Source organism: Tinamus guttatus, unplaced genomic scaffold, assembly GCF_059628265.1.
Source record: "Tinamus guttatus ecotype Peru unplaced genomic scaffold, ASM5962826v1 Tinamus_guttatus_pri_ptg000215l, whole genome shotgun sequence".
Taxonomy (NCBI): Eukaryota; Metazoa; Chordata; class Aves; order Tinamiformes; family Tinamidae; genus Tinamus; species Tinamus guttatus.
In genome coordinates, this window is record NW_028288749.1 from 3572855 (window position 1) to 3592081 (window position 19227).

General features: G+C 51.3%; 1 protein-coding gene across 4 annotated transcripts; it reads right to left on the reverse strand.

Annotated features, from left to right (window-relative positions):
- Positions 1-505: 505 nt before the first annotated feature.
- On the reverse strand, positions 506-19227 carry LOC104569012 (ADAMTS-like protein 2). 4 transcript variants are annotated; one of them, XM_088524876.1, is made up of 18 exons: positions 19073-19227; positions 14770-14912; positions 13521-13596; positions 12957-13059; positions 11818-11963; positions 10951-11074; positions 10112-10192; positions 9573-9748; positions 8864-9290; positions 7715-8135; positions 6793-6899; positions 5673-5799; positions 4947-5160; positions 4416-4571; positions 3838-4008; positions 1756-1932; positions 944-1088; positions 506-823 (listed from the first exon to the last, which is right to left on the reverse strand). In XM_088524876.1, the coding sequence occupies exons 1-18, from the start codon at positions 19154-19156 to the stop codon at positions 705-707; spliced, it is 2997 nt and encodes a 998-aa protein (XP_088381002.1). In that variant the 5' UTR covers positions 19157-19227; the 3' UTR covers positions 506-704. The 4 variants fall into 4 exon arrangements, with proteins under 4 accessions (XP_088381002.1, XP_088381001.1, XP_088381003.1 ...); XM_088524875.1 differs by having other exon boundaries at positions 5673-5802; XM_088524877.1 differs by lacking the exon at positions 4416-4571 and having other exon boundaries at positions 5673-5802.

Here is a 19227-nt window from a genome sequence, read left to right on the forward strand (position 1 = left end):
TCTTATTGTTCTCTCTTTGTTGCTCAGCTGTGAGTCCAAATATAATGTCAGAAATAAATGAGGACTTTGAAATACAAAACAGGAGTGGTTTCTGTCCTTTGGCAGGCAACACAAAGTGGGATTTATACACTGTTGCCCTGGAAGCTGTCCTGGCTCAAGGATTTGTCCTTCCCACCCTTTCTGCTTTTACTTTCCTTCTTCTCCTGCCCCTCCTGGTCCCTCACCTCTGCTCTAGGTGCATGCAACCCTAAAACACACTTTTACAGTTTAGCTCTTTATTGTGACACAGACTTTTGGTGTGTTTTGGATATTGACCTTGCAGTACAAAAATGAGCAGAGTGGAGCGGCTGTTGTTACCATGTGGGCTCTACTGCAGGCTGGCCTCTGTGCCTCCAGCTAGGCCTTCTGCTGGTGTGGGCCTAGCTGGGGCTGCCAAGTGAATTACTGGAGCAGAGGAGGAGCTCTTCAGAGAGGGACTGCCTTTCCCAACTAGCTTTGTAGGAACTGGTGGTTTGTCTCAAGTAAAATCCTCTCAGTGGAGAGGGGACGGTGATGACTAAGTCCTAAAATCCTTCCTCACTAAGCAGGCTGGTTTACAGGGACTGGCTCCGTGGCCAAGTCAAGTGGGGTGGCTTCATGTGGTAAAGTCTGGTTCTGGGGGCTCTTACCCCTGAGCTTGGAAGGACAGTACGGCCTGGCAGCAGTCAGGGTGACTTGGTGCGACATGACTGGCAGCAAGCCTTCCTGTAGTACCAGTGAGAGCACAGCTTCACCTTCAGCACCAGCACGCAGTTCGCCATCGCTCTGTCTTCACAGTCGTCTTCTGGCAGACAGAAGCACCCACAGAAGGTGTTAGAGCAGAGACACCCTTCCCCCAGCTGGGAGCTGGAGGCAGCAAAGGGCTCCCAAAGGCTCCTCTCTCTCCTGGCCCTCCCAGTCTCACCTGGTGCCTCTGTGGGGCATGGCTGGAGCTGGCAGCTCTGCCTGGCTTCTGGTTTGGAAGTGGGGTCACACCCTTGACCCAGCACCTCCCCTTGGTAGCACTTCACCTCGCGCAGTCGCACACCAGCCCCGCACGTCTTGCTGCACTGTTAGGATCAAGAGAGGAAAGGGATTATGAGAGACATTTTCTTCCTTTCCCAAAGGTCTCAGGTGTTTCCTTTCAGTCACACCTCCCCGTTTCCTGCATTGGTGGCTGTTCTGAGGAGGGCACACTAGTTTCAAATTCAAACTTCTCTCTCTCTGCTGCAGCAGAGCTGGGGGGCAGGCAGGGTGATGAATGAGTTCAGTTTTGCTTCTTTAATGCAATTTAGAATGGTTTTTGCTTTGGACACTTATGAAGAGGGACAAAACAGCTGCTCTGAGCCAGTTCTAGTCTCTCCGCGCTCCCCGCCCCCGGCCTGATTCCCTAAAAGCTTAGCAATTAAAGTGAAAGGAAAGCAGGGGAGAGGAGAGAACATGGACTCCCAGCAGAACATAGACTCCTAGCAGAGGGAGGAGACAGGGCAGTACTGGCTGCAGCGTGGTCATGGTCTTGCCTCAGGCAATAATCTACATGCTCTAAGGTTTTCTTCAGCCAACAAGTGTCAGTGCCTCTATTGGCTGCCTGGACTGACACAGAGCAGGGCTCATGGGTCTGTCCAGACCTAATGTAGAACACAGAAGAGGACAGTACAAATCTTCGGTGCTCCATGCAGTTCATGCTCCATCAGCCTAGGTCACGAGCCCACCTCTCTCTGCATCCCCAAGCCCTACCTGAGACCAGGAGGTAGTGAACCATGTTGAACAGGGTCTCCTGAAACAGGCAGCTTGCTCCTCAGGCTTCTGAGAGGCCTCGCAGCGCTTCTCAGGATACTCCCTGTACACACCATTCTCCAGGCCTGCACACAGGACAAGCCGAGTCTTGATTCCTCGTCCACAGGTGGCATCACACTGAGAGAGAGAACATAAATGGCCAGGTGACGAATGATGCTCCTCAGCAGCAGAGAGTCAGGCTTCAGGTATGGGAGCAGCCTGTTCAGAAGAAGGTGCTTTGTGCGTATGCTAAAACCCATGGGGCTGGTGCTTCCCAGGTCACAGGAGCAACGATATCTGAAAAGGAGCTGAATTTCTCTGAGCGAGGGCAGGAGCTGGTATTAGTTTTAGCCAGCACTAGGGCAAATTCAGTTTGGCTGGCCTGAAAGCAGCTACCACAAGAGACCTGAGCAGCCAAAGCAAGACTACAAGCGTTCCTTCTGTCTTATTTCACATACATCCATGTTCTCAAAGACCATGTAAGTAATGGTACATGGTAATGTATTTGTGCAGCAACTGTGGTTGACATCTGGGCACAATGACAAGCTTTGCTTGGGGCCAAGGGGACCAAGTTGCTGCACTGCAGGTCACATGCATGAACATACACTGCTCAGCTCAAAGCCATACTGGTCTAGGTAGGAGGGCTCAGTGTCTTAGGAAGACACTGGGGTGCAGGCAGGCAGCGGGGGAAAAGATCTCATTCAAGCTGTGCTCTGCACCTTCATGACAGTTGCTGGTTTGAGATTTCACTTCGTGCCCTTCTCTGTCATGCCAGGGCTATCCCAGGTGCAGGGGGAGGAAGCTGGTCTGCATCGCCCTTAGTCACCCTGTAAATGGCACATCAAGAGCTAATCAGCCACCTGGGAGAACATAGCACAGGCAAAGAACCTAGCATGCACCAGGAGGAGGAGTTCACCTGGCCCTTCAGACCTCAGGCTAAGTTAATAATCTAGCAATAATGGAAAAACTGCACTGTAGAATGGTGAGTGATGCAGACCATGGACTAGGGCAAGAAAGGATTATGGGACTGCCATGGGTCCCAAGATTTAATCAATTTGTGCTAGTTACCAATGCTGGAGGAAGACTCAGCTGAATATGGTGAACAGGTAAGAAGGGGCAGCAAAAGGAGAACAGCGTTTTACCTATGAATGGAGGGAATGGGGTTTGGCTGCTTCACTGGTTCCCTAGAAGGCTAATACCCTTCTTCCTTAGTGATTTATAAATCACTGTTTTGCTTAGAGCTTTATAAGGCAAAGTCCAAATCTAACAAATGTACTGACATGCCCCTTCTGGGGATTTGGACCAGCTTGTAACTGGCACAACCCTGCAAGGCCTTGAGCAAAAGGGGAGTAGAGTGGCAGAGAACGATTAGTCGCCCACATGTGGAGGGGGGGAAGATGGGTCCTCGTCATTGGACTATGAGACCTGAGACAAACAAATGCTCACAGGCTGGTTGTCTTTTCCAGGGTAGGGGCCAGGGCTGTGGTTCAGGTTTGTCTCCAGCTCTTACCTATCAAAGATGAGGTTGGTTTTGCTGGAGCTTTCTATTTACTGGTGGGACTAAAATCTCAGGGTCATGGATGTAGGTTTTGGTTGAAGAGCTCTGCAGTACTGTGTGTAACTGCCAGGTCCTTGCTGGGAGCCAGGAGTGGGAAAGGACGGTTTCCTCGGGGCATTGCTGCCCTCCAAAGGAGGTTCCAGGAAAGACAGCAAGTGCTATAAACCTTGGGGTGGCCCGCAGGCTGCAGGGGATAAGCAGGAGTATCGCTCCTTCCTCTCTAGAAAGAGGCAGGACAAGGGCATAAATCTACAGCTGGAGGCAGCCCTGCTTTGCCAAGGAAGCCAAGTGTCCACCACCATGAGGGATGTGGAGTGGAAGGAGACACCCCCTCCAATTCAGCAGGGACCACAGTGACTCCACCTCCTGCTCCCTTCCTCTGGAAGCTCAGGGAAAAAAAGATTGTGTGTCTTGCCCCTGGGTTGGGGGAAGTAGATACAGACAGGAAGTGAGGGCTGAGGCCATGGGGCTCTGCCTGGCTTTACCTGATCCCACTCCTGCTCCACCCAGTGCGCAGGGCAGTTCTTGTCACCACATGGATGGATGGCCAGAGGCTTGGCAGCTGGGTCGCACTGGGAGTCAGAAATCACCTTGCCCTCGCGGTTGCGACACGCGACGAAGCGGCTCATGCGTCCCTCACCACATGAACCTGAGCACTTGAAGGAATAAAAGGCATTTAGACACAGCAGGCAGGCAGGAGGAGAGGAGGGGTTTGGTGGGTACCAAGTTCTGCTACTGGGGCTGTGGCACTTGACCCTAGCAGTATGTAGAGGCACGTCAGGTCAGGGGCTTCCATTGGAATCTCTTGCCTCCGAGTGCCAAGAACTTACCAGAAATTTTTAATGGGTTTTATATTTATTCACCTCACAGCTGACAAATTCACAGCTCATGAATAGGCAGAGGCAAAGCTGCAGAGCAATGCAGTTTCTCTAGCTCAGCCTCTGCCAGACAAAAGCCGAAGGAGAGCAGCAACGTGCCTGCCCCGTCAGAGCTGATGCCTCCCTCCTGCTTGCCTTGTGTCACCTGTATCGGGGACAAGGACGGGCAGCCCCTTGGCACTCACTGGGCCCCAGTCGGAGGTGATCCAGCGGCGGTCACAGGGCGGGCCTGCGCACACCTTCTCGCTGCTGGGCTTTTGGGACTCGTCGCAAATGGGTGCTTCTACCGAGCAGCGCACCTCCCTCTTCATCATCCCCTGCGTGCCGCACCGGGCTGAACACTGCAAAGGCCACACGGAGTCAGAAACAGAGCTGGGGGATGAATAACGGACAGAAATGCAAACTGGAAAGGCCTCCCTCCATTTTGCTCTTGCTGTGCTAGCAGAGAGAGGAAAGACCTGAGCAGGCAAAGAGAAAGCTGGGTCTGACTGTATCTCTGCAGCTTGTTTTCTTTAGGTCCTAGATGCTGAGACCTGAATTGCTATATAAGGTCCTTGGGCAGTTCTCCTAGCCCAAACAGGTCATGAGAAGTCAATGGAAGGATTTGAACATATGGGGTTTACCTGCTGTCTGCCTCCACACCAGTGTTTCCCCATGCATCCTCAGTTCGATTCTCCTGGCTGGTTACCTCCAGGAACAGGGTCTTTGCTGCCTACCTCGGACCACTCGGAGAGCTCCCACTGGGGCCCACAGGCTGTATTTTTGCAGGCTTTCCTCTCCATGGGCCTGGCCAGCCCAGCTGACTCGCAGAGGTCATCATAAACAGAGCTGTCAAAGCCCGGAGCGAGCATCTTCCAGCAGCGCACAGTTCGGTACTGATAGCCCTCTCCACAGGTCCTGGAGCACTCACTCCACCGGCTGGTCTCCCATCTCCTCAAATAGTCCCCAGGAGAGAGATAACAGAGCAAAACCCAGGTAAGGGAACAGGGACACAGGACACGGCAGGGCTGGGGTATGGGTACTGGCCTGGGACTCTGCCCCAGTAGCTGGTACAACTCTACTCCTCAAGCATGCATCTGTGTTAAGTCCAGTCCTGAGATGACTTTGCTATTAGCAAGCAATGCAGACACAGTAAATTCCTTTCCTCTTTTTGCTTATGTGGGGATTCATGGGTTTAGGAATATCTTTCAGTCCAGAAATGGCTGTATATTTTGAGCAGAAAATGATGATTACAAACATATGCTGTTCCCATGGACAGCTGATTGCTCAGACTGTGATGGGCTCTACTAGGTTACTCAGCCTAGCAGGCACTAGAGTCAGTCACTGGGATGACCCACAGTCAAGACAGGCCTGTGAATGATGGGGTCAGGTCAGTTCCACCTTTGCTTCTTCCCTCTGGACTTCAATGAGGATGTGCAATTGGAGCTGTTATTTCCACTCACCTGGACTGGCAATCTCTCCCCGTGCAAAACTCGTGAGTAGGTTCTGGTCGCATCAGGGCGTCGCAGTATGTTTCATCCACTTCCACCCCATCGTATCGGACACACATTGCATAGGAGGCACTGATACCTGCTGGACAGTCAAGAATTTCTCTTGGTCAGGCTCCATCAGATCCCAAAACCTCCTCCCTCCACGATTAGATTACTGGAGAGTGCTCATTGCATCTGAACCTCTACCTGACATTTTCAAACTACCGATATTCTCTCCTTCAGCAAGCAAAATGGACCTCCTCACATCATCAGTCTTCTAGGAGAGGCATCAACTGAAATATGGCTAAAGACAAAAATCAGCCAGATGCTATGGATATGGAAAAAAAAAAGACATAGATGCCAAAAATCATCCTCCAAAGCATGGAAATTCAGGTGGCACCACTGCAAAAGTCAGTCATTTCAAGATGGCATTTTCAGACCAATAAAATTTGAAAACACATCTTTTCCACAAAGAACACATCTTTCCTACAAAGAACACATCTTTCCTCTCCAGTTAACATATAGGGAGAGAAGCAAATGGCAAAGAATTTGGTGGCCACTATGTGGATTCAAATTACAGAGGTCACTTGTTCAGACCAATGAATTTTATTCAGCAAATCCTTGATAGTAGGAGTTGAGCTCAGCTCGTGTCACATCCAGACACAGAGCAAGCTCTCATCATGCCATTTGTCATTTTCAAGCAGGGCTGATACTAGTGGAAGACTTAAGTGAAACCTGGAAAACAGACTCATTGTTAAAGGACTACAGGACTATTCAGAGCTTTGGATTGTGGCCGTGTTTAGAGAAGATTCATTTCTTCTCCACTATCATTTACTGCAATCGCAAATGTGGGTATCAAATATGACAGCTTTTTCTGATATGCATCTCCAGCGAAAACCAGCCTTGGAAATAAGCACCGGGTCTTGAAAACTATTTAGATTCCCGTCTTTAAGAAATTGCCCTTTTGTGATATTGCATAAGACAGGGACTCAAGTCTGAGTCAAGACTCAGTGTTGTAAGCACTCTGGAGAATCCAGCTCTCAGCTGGAGGACTTTCCAGTGAAGGGCTGTGAAGCCCTAGTGTCAAACCTACCTGATGTGCATGTGGAGCTGCAAGGGGCATAAGCTGAGACCTTCCACCGGTACATGTCAGCCAAGCTGATATCATCATGGCCTACAGGGCTCACATCAAACTCATTGCTGTGGAGAAGGAAGTATGAACTAAAATGAAATACTTAGGACACCAAATGCAAGTGGAGTTCATTTCCTCTTGACATTCTTTGAAAACAGAGGAATGAACCCATCCCTATCTGCTCTCCATCTCCCCCACCTTGGGCAAGGCAGATCTTTGACAAGAGTTTAAGTCTCTTATCTGCCTCCTGATTTCAACCAGTGAGGCTGTGTCTGGCCATGGGCCCACATCCCTTGGAGAGGATGCAGTTCCTAATGAGACTCATAGATACCACACCTGGAAACATGCAGGAGGCTTCAGTTCCTATGACACCTTTGAAAGGTATCACATTAGGTTCAAAAGGAGTATCCAAGACCTCTCTTAACATGGCTTAATGTGGCAGGGAAAGCTCACACGTGGCTTGCCAGAGATGGTTAAAGTTGTTCCTCAGTTCCCTGTCAGAGACTTATTAGAGTTAGAGAGGAATGGGACAAAACAGGCAGCATGAGCATATGTGATATGTTATAGACTCCTATCCGTCTCTACCATCACGTTAATGTTGGACCTGCACAGGTCCTTCAGAAGCCAATTACACGGATCCTTTAGAAGGAGAGAAGGGACAACAAATATGCTGTGGGAGCCGAGCCAGGCCAGGCCAGGCCAAGAGTTGTGCAAAATATTCTCCAGGGGACACACCATTAGTGAAGTGTCTACACCACCTGCCATGGATAGACACTGTAAAATGGGGGACACCAAGGACAGGAGCGAGACTGCCAGAGGATTGGCTTGATCTTCCCTGCCCAGCTAACCATGCTCCTGTTTTGCCCTGGATATGAAGTGCCACCTTTCAGTGCCAGGGGCTTGCAGAGGCTCTGCCTGGCTGATGTCTGCAGTAGTGCTGGCACCTAGCAGAGGGATCTCCATGGATGCCATCGAGCTGTAGTTTGCCGCTTCCCCCTGACTTCCAGTGAACGTCTCCACCTTCAAGTCCTCCAACAAGTTCTTATGGGCCGGTGCTTTGTGAAGGCCCTGTGGCCACTGGGCAGGCATCTCGCTCCATAGCCCTCCTGTGTTGTTCCCCCGGGGCAGCCTGGCAGTTGGGTGCTGCAGCTCCCTACAGAAGGCAGAGTTGTTTGGGTCCCGGTGACACAGGCGCCGGAAGAGACGAAGCCTGGAAGATGCCATGCGGCCGTTCTCTGAGAGCTCAGGTCTCCTCATGCTGTAAGGAATGGCCGTGCTGATGGAAATCTGATTGAATCTGAGGGCTGGAAGAAAAACACGGGCATGCTTATGAGGGTAAAATATCCTCTGCCTTAAGTGTATTAAGGAGACTGAGGACCAAATAAGTCTTCAGTCACTCGGGATGGTTTATGCTTTAGCATGTGGTTTAGTGATACCCAATATGGCAAAAACCATTAAGTATTTAGACTCAGGATCACAAGTTGCTATCAGGACCCTGAGTGCAACAAAAAAGCCTTACCTCAGATCCTCATGACCTTTGCCCACAGCCCGGGATTCCACCTAAGCTCAGGCCTGGGCTTTAATTCTGGTATGAGGCAGAATTAGGTATACTTTGTTCCCAGTTCTGTTCCTGAATTCTGGGCGGCAGGGTATGTGAGGGGGTTCCAAACTGACCTAAGACTTCTCACTTTGCTTTGGTCTAGTGATCCCCGGCCTGTCGCTAGGATCTCTTGCTGTCACCACCCTGCCCTGCTTCCCTGACTTGGGTGTGCTGGGATCACACCTTTCCGGAGCGGGCACTGCCTGACCTGCATTGTGGCTGCCCTCAGCTCCCAGTTCCCCACTGCTTAGGAAGGAACTGGTCCTTGCTGCTCCCTGACGGTTTCTGCCCGTGCCATCAATCACCAATTCTAACTGTCTGCTCTGATTGGAAAGCTATCCTAGATTTCAAGAAGACTGGAGCCAAATGTTCTGGGGTATCCACTTTCACTGACGGAAGACTTGGGAGTCAAGGTAAAACAAAGCAACCAACCCAGCTCTGTTTCTCCACCAATTGCTGCTGCATCCTCTTCTTCCTCTCTTCCTGTGCTTGCATGGTAGACCTGCCTTATCCGGAAGTCATACTTCTCCTCCTTCTCTCCACCTTGTTCCCAGCCCCAATCCCGAGGCTGACTGGTAGAGTTAGTCTGGAAGAAATCCAAGCGACTGAAGCCTAGCTCTTCATGCCCTTCTCCCAGCGGAAGCTGTTCACTGGTGTCATCTGGTGAAAGGGAGAGCCATGTGGTGTTGAAGTCCTGAGCAGCTCTGGATTTGGCAGGAATGGGTTGGTTCTGGATGGTCTCTGGTAGATGATGATAGAGAGGTGCATCAACAGCAGGGGCTGCAGTTCGGAGCACTGGTGTTCGTGGCACAGTGTAGTCATAAGTTATGTGCGGCATTTTCCCATTAAAGTTATAGTACTGGAGGCAATGAGGAAAGAAAATGAAATCCTTTTTAAGGACGTATATTTCACAGAGATCTCTTTTAATTACATCCACCTTGTGATGGATGTTGAGGAGAAAGCATTCTAGTTAACCCAAGAGGAAACCCCCTCAAGACAGCGGCTTCCTCAGATGCCTCCATGCTCATGCTCGACTTGGGAACTAGATTAATATTCCCTTTGTCTGAGAGAGGCTCACAATTCTAGGAGCTCTAAAATGGACACGCAAGACAGGAAAGCCTAAAACTAGCTCTCCACATACCATGGCATTCAGGGACTGGTTGGTGGGCCCATGAGCTATGATATACTCCAGCCCATCCGAATTCAGGCTCGAGGGCCGCCGGTACTTGAAGATCGTGCCAGCTACCCTGAAGTTCTGGGGGTTGTCAATGGCAGAGTTGCCGTTGAAGAAGAAATGTCCGGATTCATCTGCAAGTGCTTCAAAGAGAGAGAAAAAGGACAAATGTGACACTCCACGCTCCAGAGCAGTGGGACTGCAATGGCACTGAGGAGAGCAGACAGTTCCTCCCTGAGAAAAGCCCTCTGGAAAACAAAGAACTGCAGACCCTTCAGCGGTCATCTTCCACGCCTGGTCAGATCAGTGGCATCCAACACCTGGTGCTTTCACTTTCCAACAAGAGTCTTCATGGCAGGGACTGCTCACAAGTGAGCTTGGTTTCCAAATGCTCGAGATGCAATGGCCTTGTGTTTTGGAGAGATGATGTGCCCCTATGCTGCCCTCCTCCCACCTTCCAGGCAGCTGAACTTGGTTCTCCATGTACATCCCACTCTTCTGCTTACCCAAGATGTTTTCTGTTTTCCTGCGCTCAATGATGAGGATGTCTGTAGCGCCAGCAGGGATGTTGGTGACGAACACATAACCTGAGGAACAGGAAGAGAATCGAGTGTCAGAAAACCATGAGGACAAAATAAAAAGCTACAAATAACCAAAGCAATAAGTGTGCACATAGCAGGGCAGTGCTACCCTTGAGGCACTATTACTCCTGCCACAGAAAGGGACCTGAGTGCTTCTCTGGTCTAGTGCCTGTAGAAACTGAAGTAGACTAGTGGAACAACAACATGAAATTATGTTTCAGAACACCCCCAAACTACAGCTAGTTAATTACTGATGAGCATGGCGACACCACAATCTATTCCTTCTATGGGTGGAGGAATGAACGATGAGGTTGGAAGGGAAGGTCCTTCAGGTGTGCAAGCTACAGCACTGGGGAAAGCAGGAGAGCAACTGCAGAAAGTTGAAATAAATGATGTGACTCTCAACACAGGAGCTTAAGCTTCCAATGAACTCATAGCACAAATAAAAGAAGATTCATTGACCTGTTCACATTATCTGACGTGGGCAAGATGCCCAAATCAATATGAACAAATAGATCCCCAGCTGTTTCCTATCATTAAGAGGTGAAGATAAACCTTTCCAGCCTAATACACAGCACATCAAACCAATGTCCTCTGAGACTGAGCTGAAAGGACAAAATGCAGGCATTTAGCAGGGGTTTTCTTCAGCTCTTTCCACCAAGCACTTTGGAAACTCCTACCCAGGTTGAGACCAGTAACCCTTGATGTTAGCTGATGGTAAGAAGCAGCAGGTGAAGTCTCTGGACTGTGGTAGCAGGGAGTACCTATCTGTGAGATTCCCTTTCGGAAGCTGCCCGAGACACGGTGGCAAGTGCTGCCGTCCCCTCCACACACCCTGCATCTGTCCATCGTCCGGGGCGAATACAGGCTCCCATCGCACCCAACTGGCTGCAAAGAATGAAAAAAACAAGAGAGGGTTTCCTGGGGCCGTTTCATCTGTACAGGTCAGGGTCTTTGCAGGGAAACGTTACCATGTTCTTTAGGAGAGGCTCTAGGTCTGGATGTAGGGTAGCTTGGAGAGGAATGATGAGCAAATCAATCTAGCCACTGCAGAAATTCTCTTGTGTAACTTATGACTGCCTACCCTGTGCTCTTAACATATGATGGGAGCTAGTGTGTGGAAGTGAATGGAGTAAAAACAGGGGAAGCTGTTTTGATTCCTTCAGTCTCTCACTTTAGACCAATTCTTCTCGCTGAAACACTGACATACGTCTTCCCCCCGTAGGAGATGCTGCCTCAAAGACAGGCATATCTGAGGTTGTAAGGCTTCTCTTGCACAGTGCTGTAAAACCCATCTTCTGCCCTTGCAATATGAGGGAAAAATCAGATGAAATATTTTTGTAATGTCGGATGACTATGAAAACAAGCCTGGGATTCTAGTCTTCTCTGTGCTAGGAGGAGAATGCTCTCACTCAGTGGGAATGCGTGGTATATCTAATGTTCTCCCTGTAAACCTCTCTGTTCTAGCCCATATACATCCATATGGATATTAACTACTCCATTCCAGGCCTCAGTTTCACTTCCCTGCAGGGGACACTGGCTTTACAATGAACAGGAGCTCCAGTCGTGCCCTTAGGCATGCACTTATGCAGTTAGCCCAACTCCCACACTACTTCCTTCCAGATCCTCACCTCACACTTCCCATTGATGCAGACCCCTTGATAGGTCCTGTCCTTGCAGGAGGTACCATCCTGGGCCTGGGCCATCAGCTGCCTCTCTCCACTCTGGGTGGTGCATTGGAGGTCACACGGTTTGTTGGAGATACTGGTGTAGTCATCTGAAGGAGCAAAAACAGAAAATCACCAGGCAGGTCAAGGTGATCACAGATGGGCAGCAAGGAAGGGGACTTTCCTCTTATCTACATTGCTGATTTGATGTCATCTGGGATGTTCTTGCTTCCCAAGAGGAGACCCCAGGGCTACAGATCTTGTGGTGGCAAAGGGGTCATGGTATGAGGCTGCAGCTGGGGACCATGCCTAGCAGAAGGGAAGAAGCAGAAGTTTGCCTTGGTGGCAAACCCTCTTCCTTGCCACAGCCTCTCCCCTAAGCATTGCCATTCCCTGTGCCAGATGTAGGACTCCGCATCAGCGGATCCCAGGCCATGCAGTAAATACACGAGAGCAAGCAAAACCAGTGAGAGAGCTGAGAGCTGCATGAGGCTGTGGCCAGTTACATGCCATCTAACAGTGCAGCTTAACCTAGAGGTGTAGATGGTGTGTGTCCCCTTTGTAGGTAACAGAAAGAGCAAAACAGGCAGGTTTGGAAAGAGTCAGATTTCAGGCGAGCTGAATGTGGGCCTCAGGAACCACCTGGCAACCCAGGCGAGGTAATTCGGTGGTCTCTGTCTCCTCCATGCCTCCTGATTGGAATAACCCACCACCAACCCTGCAGGAAGGCATGCTGGGTGACAGGGGCAGCCAAGCTGGGAGAAGGCACGAAGAGAGTGAACACGCACTCTGTCAAGGTGGTTGCTCAACTCAAGAGAAGCCTGTGCCCTGTCTGCACACCGGTGCTTGCTGAGGTGGAATCCAAATCGGGAGCAGACATGGTGAGGGAGAAGGCCTGGCTGGGTGGAGTGGCTCTGTGAAGAGACAGGGAATGATCCCTTCAAAGCAGGGAGCACAGGGAAACTTCCAAATCAGCCAGTAGTGCCCATCTCTTGTCCCCTGTGACCTTCCCCTCTCCCACCCTGTGTCTGAGACAATTCTGTGGGTGCTTTCTCACCCCGATCCCCTGCCCCTGGCTCTTTATGGAAGCTGTGGAGACCCACCTGGATAGAGTGGCATCCAGTGGTAGTAGCGTTTCCCAAAGGCTTTGGCATTGAAACTGGAGCACTGCTGTTGTTTGAAGCTTGCCGTGTTGGCTGGGCAGGGCTGTGGAGACATTAAGCATAATAAGAAGTTCCCTATGGCATAGCTAGGCTTGTGACAACTGCATGTCCCAACTGCATTCTTGGAGGATGCAGATACCCTGTTCACCCTGGAAAAGGGCAATCAATGCTGGTCTTTGAGGTGTTGCAATACAGGCAAAAAGGACAGGCCTCCATCTCTAGGGGGCCCTCATGCAGCTGTATTTATATCCTGCAAAACTTACTTGCAGGGAAGAAAAAAGCATATCGGAAGAACTTCTCCCAGCAAAATACATTTTTATATCCTTTCGGCTGCCTTTCACAGAGAGCAGAATGTGTTTCCCATGTGTTCAAAGGCACCCTTGTCAGCGCTCTCCTGAGAGACTAGTCGTGGCCTGAGTGCAGGTGCTCTTCCTGCTCCAAGTGCGGCACCCTGAGACCTACGTGCTGCGGAGAGGACCTGGCAGTGCTGGAAGTGGTTCTCACCTGCTGCTGGCACAGCCGGTAGTGCTTGGCTTGGCCAACACACATGGTGCTGTTTGTTCCCTGGGGCATCTGGAGCCTGCAAAGCAAACAGAGCGAGCAGAAATGAGCTGCAACGACCAGAGATTTGGGGACTCACTGGGCAGTAGGCAGAGAGATGGCATCACTCATGGCGACTGGCTACCTCAAAAAAATAAGCAGGGAAGGTGCTGTGCTGATGATGGACCAAAGCCCATCATGTTTCTCAGCACCTGATGTTTTAGCTCAGGCCATCAAAAGGTTTCTGGGGATTCAGGAGCCTACAGGTTAAAGCAATGTGTTCTCTGTGAAGGTCAGCAGCAACAGATTAATAGTATTGGTAACTTAGGGTGCCCTGTGTAAAGAAGCGCCATGTGGACATATTTAAGCTGGACTGGCCAGAGGTAGTGCAGTTTCCCTGCAGAGAAGTGCAGACAAAGCCTAACTTTGCACCATAAGGCTTCAAAAATGCCATCCCTTTCAGCTGAAGAAGAGGCTGCCTGCAGACTGCTGGGCAGAAACTGTCTCACTGGGCATGCTGCTTCAACTGCTTTCCTCAAACTGCAGAAACCTTTTGGCTGGATTTTATGTGGGCTTTTGGAGCATAAAAGCAGTTCTCTTCTGTGGGAAGGGGAGCTGCCCGCTTTGAGCTCAGCAGTGTGCTCGGGCTCAACGGCGAGCAGTCGAGCACCCCCCAGGCTCCAAGACCACCTCTCATCGGTGTCTCTGCAACCTGGCGCAGCAGGCTGGCCCTGGCTGTGGCAAGGAGGGCTCGTGGGGCTGTGACAACAGGAACAAGGGGACAAACGGCAATGCAGAACACAAAGGGATGTGTGACAGAGTCAGATAAATGATAGGGAAAGAAACCATGCAAGCCATGCAGGCAGTAAGGAGGGGAAATTACTGAGACACAGCTGAGGTGGCTGCTGGCAGGAGAAGGTGCCAGTGAACATGCAGCTACATCCTAAGCACAGGAGCTGTTTGCAAATGGAGGTCAGAAGAGCAGCAGTAAGTTGGAGTTTGTGAAGGAAAGGGGAGATGGATAAAAGCTCATCTCCCCAGGCGCACAACCCCTTCAAGCCTCCCCCAGAGCCCAATGGTCCCCAACACACGAGCCAGACCAAGGGACATGTTACCGGGGAGCTTCTCCCACACCAACTGTCCCCACGGCAGCCCCATCCGTGGGAGCGTGGGTGACCCTGCGAACCAGGGGGCAGCTCTGGCCACCACTCACCTCTGCCGCAAGCAGTGCCTCTCCCGGGACATCACCCCTCCGCCGCAGGAGCGCGAGCACGTGGACCAGGAGCTCCACTCACCCCACCACTTGGTGACCTCTTCGTTCCAGGGGCCAGCTATATCTGCTGCCTCACTACTGTCCTGACAGAAACAGAGGATGGTTGACTGGAGAACCTGCCTCCCCGGCGGCCCCACATGCGAGCTGCACCCGCCGCTCTTATCCCTCTTATCCTGTACATGCGGCCCAGAGACCACCACACAGGCAAACGCCTCCTTCCTCCAAGGCAAATGTGGCAATGCTGAGGTCTCCCTGCCCTAAAGCCATCGCTGCAGCAGCTGCTCGTTAGCTGTGGCTCTCTACTGCCCACCAGGTAACTTCTTATATGTTGTAGCTTGATTTTTTCATGGCAACATCTTCCTCTTCTGTTGACGTCCTAAAAGCTCTCTGAGATCTTTGCAGACTCGCCCGTGGAGGAACTTGCTGGTTGTTCACTGAAGTACAGCTGTGAGTTTAGCATGGTGAGAGGAGGTGATCTATCCAGCTGAACAGGCTGGCAATGTTCAAGTATTCAGAGAAGACGATGAGTAATTTCTGTGTGCACAAACTCTGCTATGGTAAAATAAGGGAGTATAGGGAAGTTGTATCACTGTTACTGGTAGCAAAATGTGCTGGTTTCTGGCCGTGGCTTGTGGTCCCCTTGGGGAAGAGCTAATCTGCAAAACATAGTTGATGGATGTGAAAGAAAACTCTGCAAGAGCTGCTTGCTGCTAAATGTCCTCCGTTCGCTGTTTTGGTCGATTGGCTCTTGGCTTTATGCTCTTTTATGGTGTAATAAAATTGAAGTGCTATTCATCTTGTAGCCTACTCTCTCCTGCCCAAGAACTCATCGCTTCTGCACCATCTGCCAACAGAACATCCTCTGGGCAGAGAAGAGGACAATATTTGCATAAAAACAGCTGTAAGTTGTAACTTAGCGCGTCTGAAGTGTGCAGAGCAAGTCTTCTGGGTGATAATGCCACAGATAGAACATACTGAAAGCAACCTATTCTATTGCAAAAAAGCACCATACTACTTCACGATCTGTTTTTTAAGGGATCACAGGAACTGATTTTGAAAACAACACAACAACTCAAATTCTTCACTGTAATTAGATGTTCTAGATGAAGTTGACTTGTCTGACAGAGACCAAACACTGTGGCTAGCAGCTAAGCTCATAAATGGAAAAAAAAATTAAAGAAACAAAATGCTCATTTCAACCTGTCCTGGGAGAATTTTTGTCTGACTGCATTATCAGCTTATAAATGGAAACAAGGACTATGTAGCTTTTGCGGTGGCAAAGGAAAGAAATAAAAGTTCTCTCACGGTAAGGTGTTTTCAGCCAAGGTCTTTCTCTGACCTCTCTACACTCCTCTGTGATAAGCGTCGCGCAGCCTGCGGAAGGAGAACCCTCCCTCACAACTGTCAGGAGAGGGAGGGACAGTGATTCACCTGGTGTGCATGCGGAGAGCTCGGCAGAGTTGGGGTCACACCTCACACCTCTCATCAAAGCCCGTGTCTTACCACGTGGACCGCAAGGCCCATGGAGTGCCTGCAGAGAAGGCATATGGACCAAAAGCAGCAATTCAGTATTTAGGCAGCTCTAATAGCAGCAATGAAAACCAGTGCAGCTGGGACCTGCAAGGCAGCACTGCTCCAGAGACCTTATGATTCAACTCAGTGAGATAAGACAGAGAGAAAACATCAGCGGAAAGTGCCCTGTCCTGGCCTAACCCTGGAGAGGGAATTGGTGCATTTGCAGTAATCCACAGACCCTATTGCTCCCAAGTGCAAAAGAGCTGCCGCTGCCTGGGTGGATATGGCTAAGGAGATGAGAGCCCCCGGGGCCCCCAGCCCAGCCTGCCAGGTGCTCCAGGGTGTCCGGAGAGTGAGCTGGCACATTTTGTGCCCTGGCACTAGCTAAGGCACAGTGGGGGAAAACTGCTGGCTGCTGTTCAGGGTTCCTGCCCTTGGTTGCGCTGCCTGCGGGCTGGGAGGCTGAGCGTGTGCTGGCAGGGGCTGAGGTTTGGGGAGGAAAAAGCAGGCTAGAAACACCAGAGCAGAGACGGGATGCACAGTGGCTCTGCCTAGGCTTGGACGAGGGCTCTGCCCAAAGGACGTGAGAGGATAAGTAACTATTCCTCAGCTGAAGAGACATAAAAAGGCTGGGAATTAGAGAAGATAGCCCGTATTCCTGTTCAACCAGGTGCTCTCCGCAAGAATTTCCCCCAAGGCACTTGCGGTTTGGCAAGCAGTGTTTATCCAGCTGCAGCTCTTCCACTCTGTGGCTAAAAGCTGCCTAGGAAGAAAGGGAACAAACGTCCCTCTTTGGTGGTACTTATAAAGCAATCTGGAGGGGGGATCTCTGTCCTGCAGGTCCGACATCCCTGGAGGCCCCATCCACCACTGAAATGCAGGAGCTGCGGCAGGCTGCTCCACTCAGTGTTGCCAAAGCTTATAAGAATACTAGAAGTAGCAGTTGAAAACAAATTAAAACTCTCCACAGCCCTCTTCTGACTGTATGTCCTCTACCGAAAAGCTCCATGATCCCTTCCTCAAAGGCTTCCTTATACAGCAAACCACACTACTTACTGAAATATTAAGCAGCTTAGATGCCTTAATGCCTGCAACGGGAAAAAGATTCTCATCTTACACTCTTGGGAAGAAACGGCCATGTTTAGCTACCTGGTTTGTGTTCTCCTGTGTCGTACCCTGATTAAAGCTGCAGTGACAGACTCTACCACAGCACTGCAAACACACCGCCATTAACAAAGTTATTTCTCATTCTGTCATTGCTTTAGCATATTTGAATAGACTAGATGGTTTATATAAGAGATGCCATGTCGGACACCACCACAAAAGCAAATTTTATTTAGAAAAGTCAAGACAAGATATTTTACAAGAAACCTTCCTCGTTGAAGAGTAAAGCAGGAGGCAAAATGAGCAATGCAGACTAATTTTTGCAGGGTCGGGAAGAACATGAACCGGGGCAAAAATAAGTTGCAGAAGAGAAGCAACAGATATCTGGATGTATAATGAGGCTCAGAAGAGAGATTGAAAAGCCCGTGATCAGAAGCCAGACAAGAACTATGAAGTCCTGTTTCTAACCCTGCAGCAACTGAAAGTTCACAGGCAACTGCTGCACTTACTTACAAAACACTTGAGCCAAGTAAGTCATTGCCTTGAAGTGGCATAGCATGCTTATCCCGAGGCATGGAGGTAAAAAAGCAGTAAACTTGAGAAGGGAAAGAAAGGAGCAATGTGTTGGGTATGCAAGAAGCACCTACAGCATTGTGTTGAGTGTACTGACAGCTCTGTACCAGGAGTATTTTGCTTGCCCTATCTAGGAATTTGTGTTATGTTCTTCAGTCGAGCTGTAGGTAAAAAAGCGGGCTGACCCCCTGGACACTGAGGCTCAAGTATGGGTGGATGAGCTGAACCTGCTCCTGTAGGCTTAAAGGAGGGATTTCACCGTTTAGCTTCGCCTGGCTCACCCCCTAAAGCTCTGCAAAGGGTAAAACAGAGTGAGAACAAGATGTTGGAGCTGTAAAACGCCAGCAGCTCCAGCGCAGGCGGTGCTGCTGCTGCAGCCAGGGAGTGTGCAAGTTTATCGCGGCTCACAGGGGACAGCTTCACTTTGGGGGACAGCTTCGCCTTGGCTGCTGCTTCACCCTGAGGACCCTCCTCTTCCTCTAGCAAAGCGCAGTGGCTCCGGTGGAAGCAAAACGGGGCCGGTTTGTCCAGGCAAGGCGCGTGTGCCGCTGCAGCAACTCGGCAAGCTGAGACGCTCCAGATGGAGGCCCCCGAGGGCCAGGTGGTCATCATGGAGGCCGGCCAGGCCAGGCAAAGGCCCGTGGGGCACTCAGAGCTGCTGAGGAAGAAGCAGCAGGAGGAAGGCAAGGCGGGGAGGAAGGCAAGCACCCGGCAAGGGCCGTGCAGGCGGCGGGGAGTGGAGGCGAGCGGAGTTTGGGGCGCAGACACGTGCCCACCCGGACGGGGGCTGCAGGAGGAGGCAGGCGCTGGGGACAGACCTCAATCTCTACTTTTTCGGCGCAGAACGGGAGCGCCCCCCCCCCCCCCAGCTAAATCCCTGGCGCGAGGGGGGCGCCCAGGGCCCTCCCCGCCATGGGGGCAGCCGCGGCAGGGCCCACGGCCTCCGCGGCTGAGGGCAGCGTGGGCGGCCGCGCCCGTGGCGGCGGCGCCGCCGCGGGGAGACAAGCCGGGCCGGGCCGGGCCGGGCCGCGCCGCGCGCGCCGCCGCTTACCTTAGCGCCGAGGGGGGCGGCGGCGCCGAGCAGGAGGAGGAGGAGGAGGAGGAGGAGGAGGAGGAGGCGGGCAGCGGCGGCCATGCCGCGCTGTTGCTGCCGCTGCGGAGGCGCCGAGGAGGCGGCGCGGCGGGAGCGGGGGCCGGAGCCGGAGC